We start from the raw sequence: 18,982 nt of genomic DNA, 5'->3' as shown, positions 1-18,982 counted from the left end.
TATTGTAATGGCCAATGCTCTTTTCTCCTCCTCTGCATTTTATTAATTGCAGCTATAAACAAGGAAGTAGGCTTCTCTAGCATCAATTTATGACCATTACAGGACGAACGGAGAACATTTGTCTTTGTTTAATATCATTAAAGGTAAAGTTAGGTTTTAAGGTTTGCTTCCCGACTCACTAACAGAGAAAAGGAGTGGTCTGCGCCACAGTGAACTGCACGCTATGAACTAGAGGGTGAAGATTTTTCGGGACTCCCGCGGGTCAAGTGATTTATCAGGAGCCCCGCGGTACGGGAGTCAATCTCACTGTTGGTAGCGTGATAGGGACGGATAGAGCAAGGAGTTGAAACAAAATGTCAATATGATGGTGGCAATCTATCTTAAAGGTCTGTCTCGCACCACGCTGTTCAAAGTACGTATTACAACTACGGTAGCTTTCACGCTTCAATAAGCTGTTCTCTTGCTCTTTTCAATATCCTTTTTCTGGGCGAAGAAGAAGACTCCTGTTCCTGAAATTTGGATTTAGAAAACGCGTGGTCCTACATGTTTCCTTCTTCAAACTTGCCGGGGCCAGGAAGCAACGACACCTATTAGCAGATTAGCAGCAGCTGTGAGTTTATCATGTGACAGAGAAAATGCGAAAGGCGGAGCAGTAATTCCTGTATGTTCCTTACCGGCTAACATATTTCAAGATGGCACCTAAATATGGAGCCTCTACCCCAGTTCATGCAAATGCAAATGTAAAATTTCAAGCCAAAAGGAATACTTGGAATTAATGGTGGTGGTAAATATTTACGGAAAAGGACAAGTTTGTGAACAGGCTGATTTGGAGAATGAACAACTAAACACGTTACACACTGGCCCTTTAAAGGTTGTTTCAGTCTGGACCAAAGTGTCAGCCCAACAGACCGATGTTGCCATCCATAGAGCCACTAACAAACAACCAACCACAAGAACATGTCCTGGCTACAATTTCTGTTCCAAAATGTCACTATACAGACTCAGGCACTGGCCTTGTCTCTGTCCATATTACATGTTGACTCCAGGTACAATCCAACCATTCATCATCCTGTAACCAGAACACTCTCCAAAGAAAGCTAAAGTTCAAATTGTTTTTTATATACAGTAGGTCTAAGATGGCCTAGTTTTTTGTTTTTTTACACAATAATCAAGTAATTATGTTTATAATAATTTTGTTAAGCTTTACTTAACCAGTACTGGACTACAAACTAGCTTGGTACTTGCTACGTATTACGTTCCATATCCATGACTTACTGTGAAGAATTTATTATGCCTTGCCATTATGTAACTTCACATGTACCGCTTGTGCTTTGCAAACTGTCACATGACTTCAAATTTCTCTTTTACTGTGAGTAAGTGTTTGCAATGCTTTGAGATGATATTATGGAAAGTCCTTCATGATTAAAAGCAATGTGCATATCTAAGTGCAAACCTGCAAACAACTGAGCATCTTCCTGTATTAGGTCCTAGGACACACTTATATCAGCGGCCGCATGGCATCCTGTTATTTTAGACACAACTCTTTACCGGGGGTTTATAGTAATAGGCTTTGACATTTAAAAGCCACTAACCACATGCCAATAGTATTTCGCAATTGCTTGTAGTGATACACATATTGGCTGATTTTAAATCATACTGTACTGTACAAAAGAGGTTTCCTTCAATCTGACAAATGAAAAGACATCTTCCCTTTGACAACATAAAAAAGTGGATGCTGTACATAATTTTTCACCACTTGGCCAGACAATTACACTTTTAATGTAGTTTTATTATGTTGTGTGTTGCAGGACAGAATTCAAAGCTCCTGACTTGTGACCTTTTGCAATAAATGCCTTGAAGAATGGCAAGCCTCTCATATCAGCTTCCCATGCCTGAGAACAGTCCTAGTTCCTACAGCCATGCATCGGCTTTTATTACTCTGCTTGAAATATCCACACACACATAGTCGTGCTCAAACTAAGCATTGCTCTGTTATTACAAAGACCACAATAACTGAGTTGTGGTTTAACGTGCCAGCAACCCAGACTCCATAAGGAATCGGAATGACTTCTGTAAGTCAATATCCTCAAGGTGAATTGTGTGTACAACATGTACATTATTAAAACGTACTTCTCCGTGCCATTTCACATTTTTAATATTACTAGCAAAATAAAATCCAAATTCATTTGAAGATTATTTTCATATTTCTTATCACGCAGCTCTGACCCAGCAATGCTGAATTGTCTGTTGTATAACAGACATCATTGTCACTTTCATTCCGAATGAAATGAATGCAGATGTTTACTGCTCTGTCCTTAAGCACTTTTCCTAAATAATCATAACTCGTATTACCTGTGAATTTAGCCTGCAAACAAAGTCAAAAAGTAGAACTGGCTAGTAGTAGTAGTGAAGTAACAGCAAAACTGTTCCATCCAATTAAACGTCTTCCTTAATAATGTTGACAAATCAAAGCAGATGTACAGGTAAAATATAAAGAGGAAACAAAAGCGCTGCCTTGAAGCCTGATATGCTCAAATATATATAAATAAAAGACTGCACATTATTTTATTTCAGCCATCTGTTAAAACAACAATCATCTCACAGCTGGTCATATACCAAGCTAATACAATTGGGGCTGTGCAGCCATGTGGTTAATGAAGAAAAAATTAAATACTAGTGGACCTGCAACCTGTCTTTTGTAGATAGAGCATGTGGTGTGATGTGTTAGTGTTTGTTTTCCTCCATTTGGTATAATGGCGACAGTTAGGAACGTCTTTTTTAGAATACCTTAACAAAATATATTAGAAAGCCTTTTGCTGAACCAATTTGACATTTAAATGAGTTTCAGATAAACCATGGTGCCTAATACTAACTCCCTAATACTGCCTTTATTACATAACAGATTGTTGTTGGCCATTGCCTAGAATAAGAGACACTAGTTCCCTGCTTTTTTTTTTGTGAAGGCTCACAAAATCATTTTTTCTTTGTTTGAAGATTTGAGGACAGATTTATTCACTGCCACTCCCAAGACAAGTATGTGGCACACATTTAAGGATATCATACTTCTTAAAGGAGCCTTACTGTTTTCATGTATTATAGTAACTGTTGCATGCAAGACCTCTATATACCTCTTTCAGACCCCTAACCCCTAAGTCATCCAATAAACACATTGTATTTTTAGTTAATGTTAACAGGAGTCATTAGTGCATCTAAATATTGACATGTTTTGTACTCGTAATTTCATAAGAGTGTCATCACGAACCTACTTGGCTGTCAACGCACAGCTCTCGTTCTTACTTTCAGCTCAACAATCCAAGAGTGACAATACTGACTGACATAACTGACAAATAGACCAGCCAAAATAAAGACAAAATCCCTAGTTGCATGGGACTAGTATTACCATTAGACCTCATATGATTATAAAAATAAAGCAAACTCAACTGTAAAATTTCACACAAGTATAGTGGACAATGGCGCATATTCTTATTGATATAAGAATGGGCTAAAATCCTTTTTTCAGATGGAAAATGTATATCCTTCAGACCACTAATGAGGAAGCTCATGCATTTGTCATAGGAAGCCAAAAGCATGGCCATCCCACCATGAGGCTTGGCTTTCCACCCTCCCACTTGCTGGAGGTTGTGATTTATGCCAAAAACAAAAAAGCAATCCCCTTTCCTGGCAGGGACCATGTCTGACAACGTGGGAGCTTGTGACAGAGTCATTGGCATTCCACTAAGGATATAATAGCTTAAAGACCAAGGAGGCAACACTCAAATATCATACTGGGAAGCAGCACCACTCAAGAGGATCACAGGAGTACTGAGGTGAGTTCATCATTCATCTTACATACAGCATCACTCTTATATAGAGGTGTAGAGTATTTAGAGCTGGCTAAAGTCTTTAACACTGAACTAATCCTGTTGCAGATTTACTCCTAAATCCAAAGATAACATTGAGTTAATGTGGCTAACTGTGAAAAGTGTTTGCCAGTAAACACAACGGAGTAGGCCTAATAGCTCTCATATGTACAGCATATTGTATGTATTTTTTTGTTTTTCCATCATTCACATTATTAAAAAGCTTACATGTAGTAGAATGTCTTCCAGAGTTTTCTGCCCAAAAGGTTACTCAAATGTCTACTTTTAAAAATGTATTTCTGTGAGGTATAAACTTTGTGCAAAAATTAAATCAGGGGTCAAAAGGTTATCTAAGTCATTTAATCCCGTTTAGAAAAGCAAAAACGCTCTAATGTACTGTATACTTACACTACCACAGTTCAAATACACTGCTCCTAGATTTCCGTGGTCACTTTTGTTGCAAGTCTGTTATTAATATTTATAATTCAATGTGTATGTTCCATAACACAGTTTGCGCATTTAAAAACCATTCAAAAAAACGACAACATTACCTTTGATGACTTTATGGCTTTTTTCTCTGACAGCTTAAAAGAAATCTTTTTTGAAGCGTCCTTCTTTTATCAAACTCCAAGCATTCATTTTTTATATTTACCACAACATTGCCCGGTTCCAGCTTCATACTGTTTCTAAAATTACTGAAAAAGATTTGCTGCAAACCAAAAAATCTCTCTGTAACTGAGGCAAAAAGAGAGCTCGGTAATATCCCAAATAAAGTAAACCTGCCACTCTCAGCTAAATGCTTAGCATCAACGTCAACCCCGTAGATAGCCACAGGCTTTTTTAACATGCCCTTAGTAGTGTCCAGCTTTTAATCATTTTTATGATGCTCTCATGAGTCCCGTGCTGTATTTCAGCGCTGGTCACATAAGCAGCTGGTAGGTTAACAGCAACATGGGCCACATGTAACCCATAAAAACAAACCCTTCCACGAAGCTGGCCTTTCTTTGAAGGCCATGTCCAAAGCCAGTCTTAAAACTACAGATCAGCTCAAAATGTTTGTTGAGCGCAAAAAAAAAAAAAACATTTTCAATGTCTCACAATCAGCATAGTCGAACAATGCCATTGTTAGACTATGGAGTCTTGATACGTAAAGATCAACAGAGGTTTAATGTCCAATAACTGTCATTTACATTTTGAAATTAAAAAGATAGGCTTTATGGTATCAAGTGTAATACGACTGCCATATTTTTGGGGGAATGTACTGTATAACACTAAGTCCGTATAAACTGTAATAACAATAAAAAAAATACTGATAGAATCTCGGATCCTGCTTTTCGTGACACCCAGTTACAGCATTTGTAGCTTTTTAACACTTTTTCCGTCACCATGTACAGTAACAATTAAAATATATATATATGTATATATATATAACCAGAATAAGGTGATTTACAGTGTTCAAAATTGCTTCACTGGGCAGTTTTAACCACATTACGACTCACCATTAGGACCAGCTCGTAATGTCAACAGTGATTTACAAGCATATTAAGGTGTTTGAGATGGGATGTTCACAGTTTTATGTGGCATGTGACATATCATATGACAATCCAGTTTTCTCATCTCAGCACAGACGTGGCTCATCGACACCCAAGAATATCATTGCTCCTATAATGGGTGGTGTTAGATGTGTACAAATACTATTCATGAGAGAGGTCAAACATGTCACATGAATAAAAGTTCAATGAGTCTACTTTATTAACACTGTGGCAACAGTGTCAAAAGTGTTCTAGAACATGAATTAATGCAAAAAAGAAATCATGATTGTTTATTTTAATAGTATTAGTCAATAAAAGGCCCATTTCTCATAAACCTGTTGCTCCTTATTCAATTAACTGACCTTATAAAGTTCAGAAATAACACTTGCAGGTACCTCATGGCAAGAAGCTGCAGTAGCATATCAGCGACACTATTAACTGAATTGAGCTCTAAGGGCAGTTAGTGATATATATAATATATGTACAGTATATTAGCCTGTGATTGTCTGTGTGATCAGATGAGCTGTTAGTCTAACTGGTCTTTACATGTGAAATGACTGCAAAAAGCTACAAAGTTCAGACACCATCAGCAATATTGAGTTTTAGGAAACTAAGTTCCCCAATCAATGTCTCACGTTAAATCTCAGCAATGCACCTGGACTCGGTCTGCAATGGGATTGTTTTAATCAACTTTCAATCAAATAGTTACAAGTATAAAGTATGTCTGTGTGTGGTGCGTTAACGGTGGGTGCCGATTACAATCAATATTTGGGAACATGAGCATTTCTCCACCAAAGCCATGTACCAAATACCAAACAAAGGTTACAGGGAACAACAGGAAAGGCTCACAGCTGTACCAGAAACCCATTGTAGGTCCAAGCAATGATCTGCCTGTTGTCACAGTCACCCTTGTTACAAAACTAACATTTTAACCTACACTGTGATTAAGATCAGTCATGCAATGGAATATGACTTGAAAAATATGAACTTTCAAGCAATTTAATGCTGGTAAATTCACCCAGTTTTTCTCTCTCTTTAGTACCTGGTCTAGGGGGTCTACTAAATTGATTGACTAACTTAGCCAAGTTATACAAATGGCTATGCAATGTTGGCAAATTTGGCAATGATACATTTAAGAGCAGCATAACAAATGTATAATTTTGCTGAATATTCACTGTCATATCAGTAAATGTTACAGGATTATGGTGAAGTGGATTAGGAAGTTTACAGTATTGGAATGAGCTCATGAAGGCAATATATTATGATCTCTCTAAGTGATGACAATACATATTAACTACTAACTTCAAGTCAAACATTGTACTGTAACTTTATAAATCTTTATAAGATGAATATACAATGACAATAACAGATGTTACTTGCATTGGTGGGATTGTGTCTTACACAGTTATATTTAACTCCTAAATTCATCGTGCAAGAAGCAGAATTGGAGAGTGAAAGGTTTTTTTGGAAGTCAGTACAATTATACATCTCAGTCATGTGAAGTTAAAGCAATTCCTAGGAAGTTTCATTTTGTGTTGCTTTTGGCGGCCCCTGTGGACAATACCGCTGGTGTTTTCATGAACACCACTGCCTCATGTTGATCTGGCTTGCATATGCATTTTTTGGGAGTGAGTATATAAAAAAACTATTCATTTTAACACTTGTTTGCAGGACAATTAGTGATTAGGTTATGTATTCATTTGTGGTTATGTAAGATTAGTAACAGTAATATGACGAAGGTTAAACAAGCCACAATGGTAAATTCATTTATGGATGTAAAACCACATCTTCCAATGTATTTTGTAAACAAACAAATAAATAAATAAATACCTGTCTAGAAGGAAGAGGGCCCTATTAGGAGTGGTTTTGAACCCTTTAAATCCTGCATTTTTTCTCAATGTGTTGAATGACCAAGGTTGGCTCATTTTTTTGGCCTGTACTCTATCACTGTCCCTTAGAGCTGTTTTTTTTTTTGTTTTGGTTTTGGTATCAGGTCAATGCTTTTTTTTTTTTTTTAAATCTCTTTGCTGATCCTGCCCCAGAATCAGCCATAACCCCAAAATTAAACGTCAAAAATACAATTCTCTAAGGAAAAATCTCCTCCTGCTTCCTTTTAACTGACTAACGTATTACTTACTGCAAAAGTTTGTCTGGGAAATGTAAACAAAGGCTCTTTTTAGCCAATCTTCTCCCTGATGGCCTGCTTTGCTAATGTAGGGCAAATAGAGACATCAGTATTAAATTGAGACTTTCATAACCAGTAAATACCCCTTGTGGCTGCTTTAATATATATTTTATATGTCTATGATATAGTTGGCTTTCTAAACAAATATTAACACGTCTGGATATCTCCTTAAGCTCCAGCAACACTGACTCCATTACAATTGATGTTCCATCAGGCTATTTTGTCAAAGTGACATATGTCATCCTAAGTTTAGCCACCATGTGGGTAATCAAAGCTTGCTATGTATGTACTAGTAGAGATCCCTGCTGTGACTAGATCTGACAGATCATAAAATAAAAATGTTAATTTGAATAGCATGTAATCGTTTGGACATCACGCCTGCATGCTGCATCTTAAAGTGACAACATAAACCCTTGAATGTTACAAGTTCATGCCTGGTAAGAAATAACATCATGAGGTTGATGAAATTCTACACTCCACTTCTAACGTTAAGAGGATTTTAATTTTGTGGACTGTGAGAAGACTCAGCACGCAGCAAGCAGCTGCATGGCGTGCAGCCACAGATGATCATGTTTGAAGTCGTTTACTGTATGCTGAGTCTCCCGTTGAAGCATGGCCAAAAATCATGTTTGCCAGAGCTTTTTTCAAACAAAAAAACGTCTGCTAGCCAAATAGGTTTTTACTTGTGTTTCATTTTGTAATGTACGTGCCTCTTATTGGAGAAGCTGTGCCTTTCTTATATTTACATGAGCCCCTCTAGGAACAATTAACAACATTTTAACTAATCCCAGCGTTACCCAAGGTGGTTTACCATTTTTCTATTATCTTCACAATATCTCAACTGTATACTGTACATGGAGAAGAGTGCATTTGCAAATTCCGCCAAACTGCACATTTCTGCATTAAATGAGCCAATGAATAGTCAGTGTAGGTAAAGGCCAACACACATCAGTCACAGTCTTAAATTGTTCAATGTCAAAGAAACCTTCTTGCAATCAGTTGAGGCTTTCAGGCAGGGCTTCTTCTGCTTTAACTGAATCTTTGAACAAATAAAAACATTTCCAATGATATTATGGCAAAGAAGCACTTGGAAGCTACCAGTGAATTATTCATTGTTTTCCGAAAAGAAAAAAGAAAATTATTCTGCAGAGCCATAAATACTGTAGTTAAATGCCTTCCATTATCTATTGCAGTTGGGGAAATCTTGCTGAATCCATCCAGGAATCAAAGGACTCAAGATGTTTAGAAAATCAAAAGTGACGGAGGGGACAGCCACTGGCCAAGGTACACACTAAAGGGTGATCTCATTTTCTACAGGAGGAATGTCCAATGTCAAGTTTATTTTTGTTCTTTCCCCACAAAAAACCCTGAAGACAAATTAGAGACAAAGAGGTGACAAAGTAGTTTCAATGAGTCTGATTTCTTGACAGACAGACAAGATGACACATTTTCAGATCAGTCTTGAATTAAAACAGAATTGATAGAATGAGGTTGGCAAGGATATCTATTTATGGTCACAGCTAAAGCAAATTGTGACTATCTTTGAACTGTTTGAATTATGTGTGTATTTCTGTCTGGCAGATGCTTTAAATGGTCAATTACTTGCTATTTAGACTTCAGCTGCCTTCCCTTGTGACACTACCTAAATCAGGCTGACTTTTTTCAGAAAGTTCAAGGCTGCAATTTGTCCATTAACAACCATGTTTAGACTTCACAAGGTCTACTAAAGACTGTTAACAGGGTTAATGCTTCAGTGCACCTGAAAATGAGAATCAGACATTTTCCATACTTATTTGTTTTGTTTTGCATTGATACGTTACAGTGCACTTATCTCATTGCATACTGCTGCAATCTGACATGGACAGACGCTTAAAACATTACAGTACCTGTACTGCACCAAATGCTACTCTACAGTAGTTGTTTTTCTTCTTTTTCCTGTCCCTCATTTTTATTTTTTAAGGTGCAATATGTAATACTGACAGCGAGTGTTTAAAATAGTTACCGCAGTTCAAATTCAAAATACTGGACAGAGTTTTCTCCCCCGCCCCCTCCTCCCCGGACTCAAAGTTCACTTTTGCCAGGCTGAGGCCGCAGCATCCATAGTCTCGTTTTGCATCCACAACAACGTTGCTAGACACTTCTCTCACATAGCCAGACAGTACTTTTGCAGCACAGCAGAGTAGCTAACGCTAGATGCTGGCTACAATGACAGTCACAGAAGCCCGTGCTCACATGGAGCTCTGTACCTGATGGACAGACACACTTCCTAGGCTTAGAATTACAGTAGGAACCGCTAAAAATAACACTACCTTGCCGTCCTCTCCACCCGACTGAAATACACACTTTATTGGCTTAGAATTACGGCAAAAATTGCTAAACACACTGCAAACTCAAAGTCCTCTCTTCCCTATATACAGCCCCCTTTCTAAGCTTAAAATAACTCACCATCGTCGGCTACAGCCGCAGAACAAGTTACACATTGTAAACAGCCGTGGCCCGCCTGCCTGGTCCTCCGGTTATGTTAGCATTTAGCGGGGTTAGCATTGTGGCGTTAGCCAGGACCAGTCGGGATCACTTTACTGCCGGTGTCTCATTTGTTTTTGCGAGTTACCAACTCGGATACTCTCGCTAAATAATTCAACGTGAGTACACAAATGTTGAAATGACACAAAAGGCCCGTAGCGTATCTTGTAGCCGTGATAAATTAGCCTGTAGCTACTACATACTTTTTCTAGAGGAAGTTAGCCAACTCTGCGTCCATTTTTGGCTCTAAGCTGTCTCCATCTTTCAAATACATCTCCAATATTTACCCGGGTTTTGTCTCTGGTCACACAGCGGTTAGAAACATGCCGTTTTTTTTTTAGGTCGGGCTGAATATATCCCTGTGGATTCTTTTTGTTGTTTTCTACTTTCATGGCTGTATTAACATTACAGCTGTAGTGCGCTGGGTTTACATTTTTACCTGTATATTTGACAAACCGGCCTGGCTGTCAAACTGGGCAGTTGATCCCAACACAGGCCAAAACACAAACAGAAATTCCATCGTGTGAATGGAAATTTCAAAAGGAGAAAATACTGGCATTAGCATTGTTGTCAGAAAAGATACTATTTCAACTTAGGATGTTTCCTTAATATCTGATGATGAATTGGGGTCACTTTTTGATTTATTTTAGTAAATATATTACATATTGAAAACATGTTTATACCATGCTGACATGTGTGTTCTTTATCAGCTCCTGATGCAGAGAATGGTAAAGAAGGTAGGCTTAGCAGACAGAGAAGCTGTCATTAGCTATATTTCCCCCCAGTGGCTGCTCTCAAAGGCATGGAGAACTGAAATACAATGGGTTTATTAATATGCTGTAAGAGCGTACACATTTTGTGCGTAGATATGTAGGTGTATCACTACATATCTGTTCTCAAGTTGAATTTTAGGCATGGATTCTGAAGAATAAAGGTTAACAGGATAAAGTAATTGAAATGTAAATGTATTGAACAAGAGAGCCTTCTATAATGATAAATAACCTATAAAGTGAGTAACATTAAACATTCTAATACCTTGTGTATTAGAATGTGTTTTGGCATGGTTTATGAGGGTGATTTGATCACAAAACAGGTTTTGATGGGTTTGATATGATCATGGTTCTTTTTTGAAGTGCCAATTATGTTATCACTGACATTTCATTTTCCAATGCCAACAGTGGGGATCAAAAAAAAATCTAGGGTCCCTGGGGTGATGATTACACAGTTTATCGAGACCCTGCCAGAGGGAAAGAGCCATCCAGACTTCACCCGCAAGCCAATTGCTTTGACCATCCAAGAGGGTAGGATTGATAGTATAAGAATAATGTTAAACGTTAATATCACGAAATATTCCACGGTGGAATTTCCATGATTCTGCATAATGGATTAGATGATCCATGACTTTTGTGCAATAAGGCAGTAGGAGCAGAGTCCTGCCATTCTACAGCCAGACTCCTATGGCAGTCAGATACAATTAAACACATACAGACTTTACTTTAAAACCAGGATTCTAAGGGTACGCTGATCCAATATTAAGATCAGATATCAGCCCCAATATTGACAATCGATCAGGGATCAGAAAACTTAACCAATCCATGGGCCGATCCAGTTTTTCCAATGTTTGGTTACCATTTGACTACAATTGTATGTTTGACCAATACACTATTATACTGCTACATTTTATTTCAAGTTGTTTTAAGAAGTTTGATTACATTCTATTTTTGATTTAAATGCACAATTGCTTTTTAAACAACAAATAAATAAGAATTCAATACATTACATCTGTTTTTTTGTCTTAGTTAGAAAGGTAATGTTTAGTTAGAAAAGTCTGGTGCCTTTAGTCTCTGCCACATGGTGGAAGGAAGGTATAAGGTGGAAGGTATGCAGTTTATTATTCATTCCACAGCGGTATTGGATCGGTATCGGGTATCAACAGATACACAAAGCCCAGGAATCGGTATTGATATCAGGACTGAAAAAGTCAGATTGGTGCATCCCTTACATTCAATAATCATACAAAATAACAGACAATTAAAATATATATATATTTGCATCTGTTCCTTCTGTTTCCAGTAAATAAGAATATGAAGTAATCTTGATGGTCTTTTTTGTTTTTTACAGGTAAATTTGCTTTTTTCAAAGCAATTGTCACTGGAGACCCACAGCCAACTGTAACATGGAGCAGAAATAATGGAGATGTGTCTGATACGTCAAGATATCAGACCAAATACGATCCCAATTCCAATGAGCATACATTTGAGGTGATACAGGCTACCAAACCGCAGTGATACTATAGCAACATGCGGATGTGTAAAGGACCAGTAAAATTAGCAAAGAGAAAAATAGACAGAGAAAGGATGACGAAAAAGGTGAAGCTATTTGATGGCACCAATGCCGTCCAGTCTTCTGACCCATCACTTTGCTCGGCCACGTACGTTTTCTACAATATGGGGATTTCACTTATCCTGAGAGGATGCTCAACCCTCCAGTCAGTTTAATAAAATGGTCTGGGCACTTCCACCCACATATCCTGTCAACTCACAGCTGTTAGAAATTGAAATAGTCAAATTAAAGGCATGTGGTTACACCTCAGGAGGCCATCTACCAATCAAGCAGTAAGAAAAGCCTGTAACTGTTCTAGAGTATTTCAATCAAATTGGTCTGCCGTGTGCAATTTGTCACAAAGGGATATATCTTTATATTCCTATTCATTGCATACTGCAGAGCAGTAATTCAAAACCAGGACTATGACCCTAGTGGGTTCCTGAGCAGTTGCCAGGGGTACAGGGAAAGATTTGAGTAGCTCAGCTAAATTGGGGGAAAAAAAATAGCAATTATGATTTGATAAAAAAAAACTACATTCACACTTTGGCATTTAGGAGAAAAATAAACACATGAATAGGTTTGCTGGTGTCAGGCTGATCTTTACTGTTTGAAATAACCAATAAATTAGATATATGAGGCCAACTACATAGTCAGCCAATCAACCTGAGTGAGTTGACCCGATAACCAATAGCAAATGCATAAAAACTACATAGGATTGGAATGTATGGAATTAACAGGTGATGTTACTTGAGCTAATCAGATGGGGCTGAGTGGGTATATAACACACTGAGGTTGTCAAAAGTAAAGTATCAATACCTCAATTAAGGCTGGACAATATTAGGGAAAATATGATATGCAATACCATTGTTGAATAATAATGTTACTTGCAACACAAATACTAGTGTGCTCAGTTCTGCTTTTCTGAATTTAAAACAAAAGGAAATAATTTAACATTTTTATTGAACAACTTGAACACTGAATTAAATATGAAAGGCATCATTTAAAAAGTATAACCTTTCCACTCTAAAGTGCAGTTTTCTACCGATACTGTCTTTCAACTAACACAAAAAATCCCAGTCTTTTGCAATATGCAGCAGCCTTTGGCCGCGTTTGTTTAAAAAACAATATATTGTGCAGCCCTAACTTATAGAATTCTGACATAATACTTTTTCGATACCACGTTTTAAACGGTGATAAAGAAACAACAGAAATTCATAATCCTGCTTCCCTGAAGTCACTCGTGATTCAACATTTTGCCTAAGTTATGTAAACAACAAACAGTAAAGGGAACTTTATGGTGCATTTAGGGACACCTCATGAACTCAATGTGCATTCAGGTGCACCTTGTAAACTCTAGAAACTCAAACTGTTGTTGTAAAGTACCCTTCTGCCATCTAAAAGTGACTTTTTTTGTCTTTTTGCCCTGGTATTAAAAGAGGTATTGGGTTAAAAGACATTTTTCTAGTATTCTATCAACATTTAAAATTTGGATATTGTGACAACCCCATAACACACTGGACAAAAAAAGGTTGGAAACCACTGCTATACAATACAAAACTTATTGACAAGGAAAACTACTTCACCCATAATATTTAGTATGTCTTATATCTTCCAGATGCCAAATGTTAAGTCAGATCAAGCTGATACCTATAAATGCTTTGCCACAAATGAATATGGACAAGCCGTGGTCACAGTTGTTCTAAATGTGATTGCAGGTAAGCGCTGTCTCCTTGCTATCGATAATATCATGCAGGGTAATTTAATTTATCAAGCATTCTCCCAAATCTACTTCAAATCGAGTACAATTGGATCCAAATTTGACTTTTGATTACTCCATACCCTAGAGTGTATTTATACTCATTCCAGTGCATATCACCCTGCGGTCCCTCTTGTATGTTGTTTAATTATGTGATTGCAGTAATAATTTGAGTACCCTCTTTTCTGCTTCCAGTTGGTTTTAAAAAGGACAAAGCCCAAAACCAAGCAGCTGAAGCCTCTGATGGGAATTTTAAAACTGTCCTAAAAAGAAAAAGGTGGGGTTGTGTTCTATGTGCTGCAATCGTATGTGTTCCAGAGATTGCTGTGGTTCTTCCACTAAATGATCCCTATATTAAATTACAGTAAGATCCGTCCGAAATCTGAGCAACCTGCAAGAAAAGAAGGAGAGATTGATCCTAAGTTCTGGGAGCTCTTACTTAGCGCTGACAAGAAAGACTATGAGGGAATCTGTACAGAGTTTGGAGTGACTGACTTTCGCTGGATGTTAAAGAAACTTAACGAAATGAAGCAAGAAAGAGAAGAAGAACAAGCTCAGGTTTGTCATTTGTGGTGTAAACAAATATAGAAATAAAATTGAGGTTTGAAGCTATTTAGATACATTTAAAAAAAAAGGGCAATTCTGTAATTGATTAACCAGTAAGTACAAAACAAGCTAAAGCTGCTTTCTGCTTGATATTTATTTCTTATTCTGCGTTTGTCCCAGTTCATCAAAAGCCTGTCTAACCTGAAACCTATTGAGGTCAAAGCAGATGGTACTGCTTCCTTTGAGATTGACATGGACCTTATTGAACCAAGCAGCTCCATATTCATATACAAGGTTAGTGTGAAAACAAAATGATAACTCGCCTAGCAGCCCAACGACATAAGTAAAGGAAGTTACCAAACAAATTAAAAGGAGTCATTCTTGGGGGACCCTGTTTGTTAATTCCTTACTGCCATTAAAGTTTATTAGTTGTTGTTTTTTATTTCTTTAAAGATGCATCAATATATCTTGCACTGGAGTCAGGGCTGGATGGACAGAGAGATGGCCCAACATCAATGGGTCCATATATTATTAGTTTACAGTATGCTAGAGCTCACGGCTATGAGTTTGAAAATGTTTGATGAAGTCCTGCTATGATGCTTTTCATTTTACTTAAATGAATGTTCTGTGAATCTATGTTTTGCAGGCACAATTTGAAGTATCCCAATAAGAAATCACATTGTATATTTCCCCACAGGATGGTGTAATGATTCCATATACAAAGGAATTGGGAGACAAAATGAAGCATAGCCTCAACAAAGTGGGGAAAAAGTACATTTTCAGTTTGAGAGACCTCATGCCTGATGATGCTGGACTGTACCAGTTGGATGTAGAGGATGTGAATATCTTTTCCACTGAATTTAAAAGTAAGTTTTACACTTGCAGACAAAACAAATTAGTATCCCTAATTAAAGCAATGGAAGAAAATGTTTTTGATGCGCAATGCAAAATAGCCCTGTTAAAAAAAAAACATAGATCATTCATGTGGATATACTGTAACTAAAAATGTTAATCTAAAATGGATTGCCTGTTATGTTTCAGTCCCTATGGTGGATTTCCTGGTGAAAATTCAGGAAGTGAAGGCAGTAGAGAGAGAAGATGCTGTTTTTGAGTGCGTCTTGTCAAATCCATTCTCCAAGATTTTGTGGTTTGGCAAGAATTTACCGTTGGAACAAAGCGATAAATATGACATCGAGGTTTCAGAAGACAAGCTCATTCACAGGCTGGTGGTCAAAGACTGCATGATAGTAGACAAAGGAATTTATTCCTGCTGTGCAGGAATAAAATCTTGCAATGCATGGCTTATCGTTGAAGGTAAGCTTTTATATTTCACACAAAACACTTACATGATCAGATTAAGTAATAGTTAAGATAGAGTTTTTAGATAGACTGCAATGGAATAATAATAAAAGGAACGATATGCCAGATACATATTACCAATTACTGCTTTCATGTTACAATAAGGCATTTTTAGGTGTGCTTTTTCTTTTTCTCCAATTCAGCTGATAAAAATGCAGAAAAGGGCAAAAAATCGGTAAGAAAAACAACAAGGGCAGGAGGATCTGGGATAGATCTACAGAAAATTGCCGAAGAGCAGCAAGTAAAATTAGAGAAACAGAGAGAGGAAAAAAAAGAACAGATTAAAGCTGCAGCAGCTGCACCTCCACCTCCACCTGAAACCCCTCCAGCTCCTGCACCCACGAAGGCTGAACCTAAGGCACCGGAAGACCCTGAGCCAAGTAAGAAAGCCGACCACACACACACACACACACACACACAACAAGGAAGCCATATTGAAAACTCCTGAATTTTAGTTTGAGGCTAATACTAATGTGATCATCGAAACTGTAATTTTTGACAAATATTTTTCTATGTGGTTCTGTCATTACCTTTTTCCTTCATTAATTGGAACATCTTATGAAACCCTGGGCATCAACAGTATAGTCATATTTAGGATTTCATTAAGTCCAAATAATTTCTGAAACTGCAATGGTTTGGGGGAAAGTTCACAAATTTTTAATGTCTCTATTTGCACATTGTAGTAGCTGTGAACATTTGTTCATATGGCAACCGTTAACCAGTTTTAATGGTTGATAGAAATCGAAAACGAACCAGCAGCAGTGGCGGACCCACCCGCTGTGGAGGTAGTCAGCACTGGTAAGAAACCTAAAAACATGTGGATTAAACATGTTGTTTGTCCCTCCGCTGGGGTTACTGTAATGTTTTAATGTTATGTTGTCTGCTCATTATGTGATTGTCTGCCTCTTTAAGGTCAGGTTTTGCTTAATAGTATTTAGCTCTTTAAGATTTACCGATACAATCAATATTCTTAGGATGGCTAAGCAGACAGGTTACCATGCTTCTACTCTGCCATGTACTGTGGTCTGCACTTTGCTGACTGATAAATGTCACTTTTGTGTTTTAGTACTTGATATCTTGTCCTGAAAAATTTGTTGAGTATTGCAACATGGACATTAATAAATGCAGATTATTTACACCTTACAACTTACTTAAACTTCATCATATTTACAAATTAAGGAGCATCAACTGGTTAGGGACCAGTGGTGGAAAAAGTATTCAGATCCTTTACTTAAGTAAAAGTACAAATACCACACTGTAAAAATACATTGTTACAAGTAAATATCTTGCATTAAAATTATTACTTGAGTCAAAGTATGTAAGTATCATCAGGAAAATGTACTTAAAGTATTAAAAGTAAAAGTACTCAAAGCAAAAAAATCGTCACATTTTGGAAAATGGAAGCAATCAAAACAGTTCTGTCAATCAACTGTCATCAAAAATCAAATCAAAATCAAGTCTTTAATCGACTATCAATTTCAGTTGTAACTGTAGGCATATATATTTTGGGTTCTTCAATTCAAATACAACATATTTTATGAACTATATGTGTTTTGTGTGCAAAAATCTTAATTTATAAAGGAACTAAGGCTGTCAGATTAATGTGGTGGAGTAAAAACTACATCATATATCTCTAAAATGTAGAGGCGTCAAAGCAGAAAGTGGCATGAAAAGAAGAGCAAAGTAAAGTACAAGTACCTCACATTTGTGTTTAAGTACAGTACTTGAATAGTTGCATTCCACTACTGTTAGGTACAAAGAAATCTAGGCACCATACCAGTGCCTCTGCATGTCTTAGCCCATTTTATACGTATCAAACTATTTTTCAAAACATGCTGTAACTTTTTTTTTTTTTTTTTAAGATTATTTTTAGGGCTTTTCCCTTATTATGTGGATGGACATGAAAGGGGGAGAGAATGGGGGGGGGGGGGGGATGACACCAGCAAAGGTCCACAGGTCGGATTCGAACCCAGCCAACATGGGGCAAACGCTCATACTGGGTGATACCTTTAAAAAAGCAGACACTCATTACTTTCACTGCCATATGGAAATCATCGGCCAGAGATCTGAAACATGCCTGTTGCTGATCCGTCGTAGTATTATGTCTAGTATTATGTTAATGTTAGTATAGCTTTAGTATCTTTGTATGTGCAGACTGGTTGGAACAGTTAATAACACAGACATGATACAGTATTTACATGTATTCACTTTCTAAATTAAGGTCTCTGCTAAACATTAATATAGCCATGCACCAATACCAGTATCGGTCCGATGCCATTGTGCAATGTACGCATGTACTCGTACTTGTAGTCAAAAAATACCCCAATACTACCACACCCGATACCACTTGTGGCATTGTGACACTAACTTCTCCGTCAAGCAGGTATAGGGGACGGAAAAGGAGCGATGCCAGCCGTTTGGAGATTTAAAAAAAATAACTATGCTCTTGCCCAATGTCTAATTGCGCTTGATGACCAGCCATGTTGTTAATAATACTAGGTTTTCAACATCTTCTCAGTGTACTGGAGCTGAGAGATTTGCAGCAGTCACCACATCCAAAGCTGCTTTGTGAAAAACCACATCAGCAGCCTGTTGCCCGTAAACGTCACCGCTGATTTTTGGAATAGCAGTGTTAGCTCAATGTCTCTTATCAGCCTAAAGGGCATAAACACGCATAAAGCAATATTTCAATCCAGTGTGTAGTCCAACTGTTTTGACTGTTGTAGTTATCCACAAGTCTTTAAATTTGGACAAAATCGTGTGAATTTAGCTGCTGGTGTAAACAAACCATCTTCTCTGCTTGATCAGTAAATCCACATGGGTACTTAATATGCACGTGAATGATATCATCAGACTTTGCGTTCTTTATTCTTTCTGAACTTCATTCAGTATTTTG

General features: G+C 37.4%; 1 protein-coding gene and 1 long non-coding RNA gene across 4 annotated transcripts in view; one reads left to right on the top strand and one right to left on the bottom strand.

Moving 5' to 3' along the window:
• The window catches only part of LOC116687766 (uncharacterized), a 60,227-nt gene that overhangs the window by 35,183 nt on the left and 6,062 nt on the right, over positions 1–18,982 (bottom strand). The window lies entirely within an intron of this gene.
• Positions 3,609–18,982, top strand: part of igfn1.4 (immunoglobulin like and fibronectin type III domain containing 1, tandem duplicate 4) — a 23,460-nt gene continuing 8,086 nt past the window's right edge. The window contains exons 1-13 of one of the 3 annotated variants that reach the window (XM_032513366.1): positions 3,609–3,827; positions 8,771–8,861; positions 10,811–10,837; positions 11,279–11,401; positions 12,222–12,361; positions 14,041–14,140; positions 14,377–14,458; positions 14,547–14,739; positions 14,908–15,021; positions 15,425–15,593; positions 15,769–16,041; positions 16,230–16,466; positions 16,825–16,884. In XM_032513366.1, coding sequence (XP_032369257.1) covers positions 8,816–8,861; positions 10,811–10,837; positions 11,279–11,401; positions 12,222–12,361; positions 14,041–14,140; positions 14,377–14,458; positions 14,547–14,739; positions 14,908–15,021; positions 15,425–15,593; positions 15,769–16,041; positions 16,230–16,466; positions 16,825–16,884 — 1,564 coding nt within the window. In that variant the 5' untranslated portion in view covers positions 3,609–3,827; positions 8,771–8,815. The remainder of the gene's footprint in view (positions 3,828–8,770; positions 8,862–10,810; positions 10,838–11,278; positions 11,402–12,221; positions 12,362–14,040; positions 14,141–14,376; positions 14,459–14,546; positions 14,740–14,907; positions 15,022–15,424; positions 15,594–15,768; positions 16,042–16,229; positions 16,467–16,824; positions 16,885–18,982) is intronic. The other 2 variants (XM_032513367.1, XM_032513368.1) reach the window with 2 other exon arrangements.

Source organism: Etheostoma spectabile, chromosome 4, assembly GCF_008692095.1.
Source record: "Etheostoma spectabile isolate EspeVRDwgs_2016 chromosome 4, UIUC_Espe_1.0, whole genome shotgun sequence".
Taxonomy (NCBI): Eukaryota; Metazoa; Chordata; class Actinopteri; order Perciformes; family Percidae; genus Etheostoma; species Etheostoma spectabile.
This window is presented reverse-complemented; position numbering and strand designations above follow the sequence as displayed.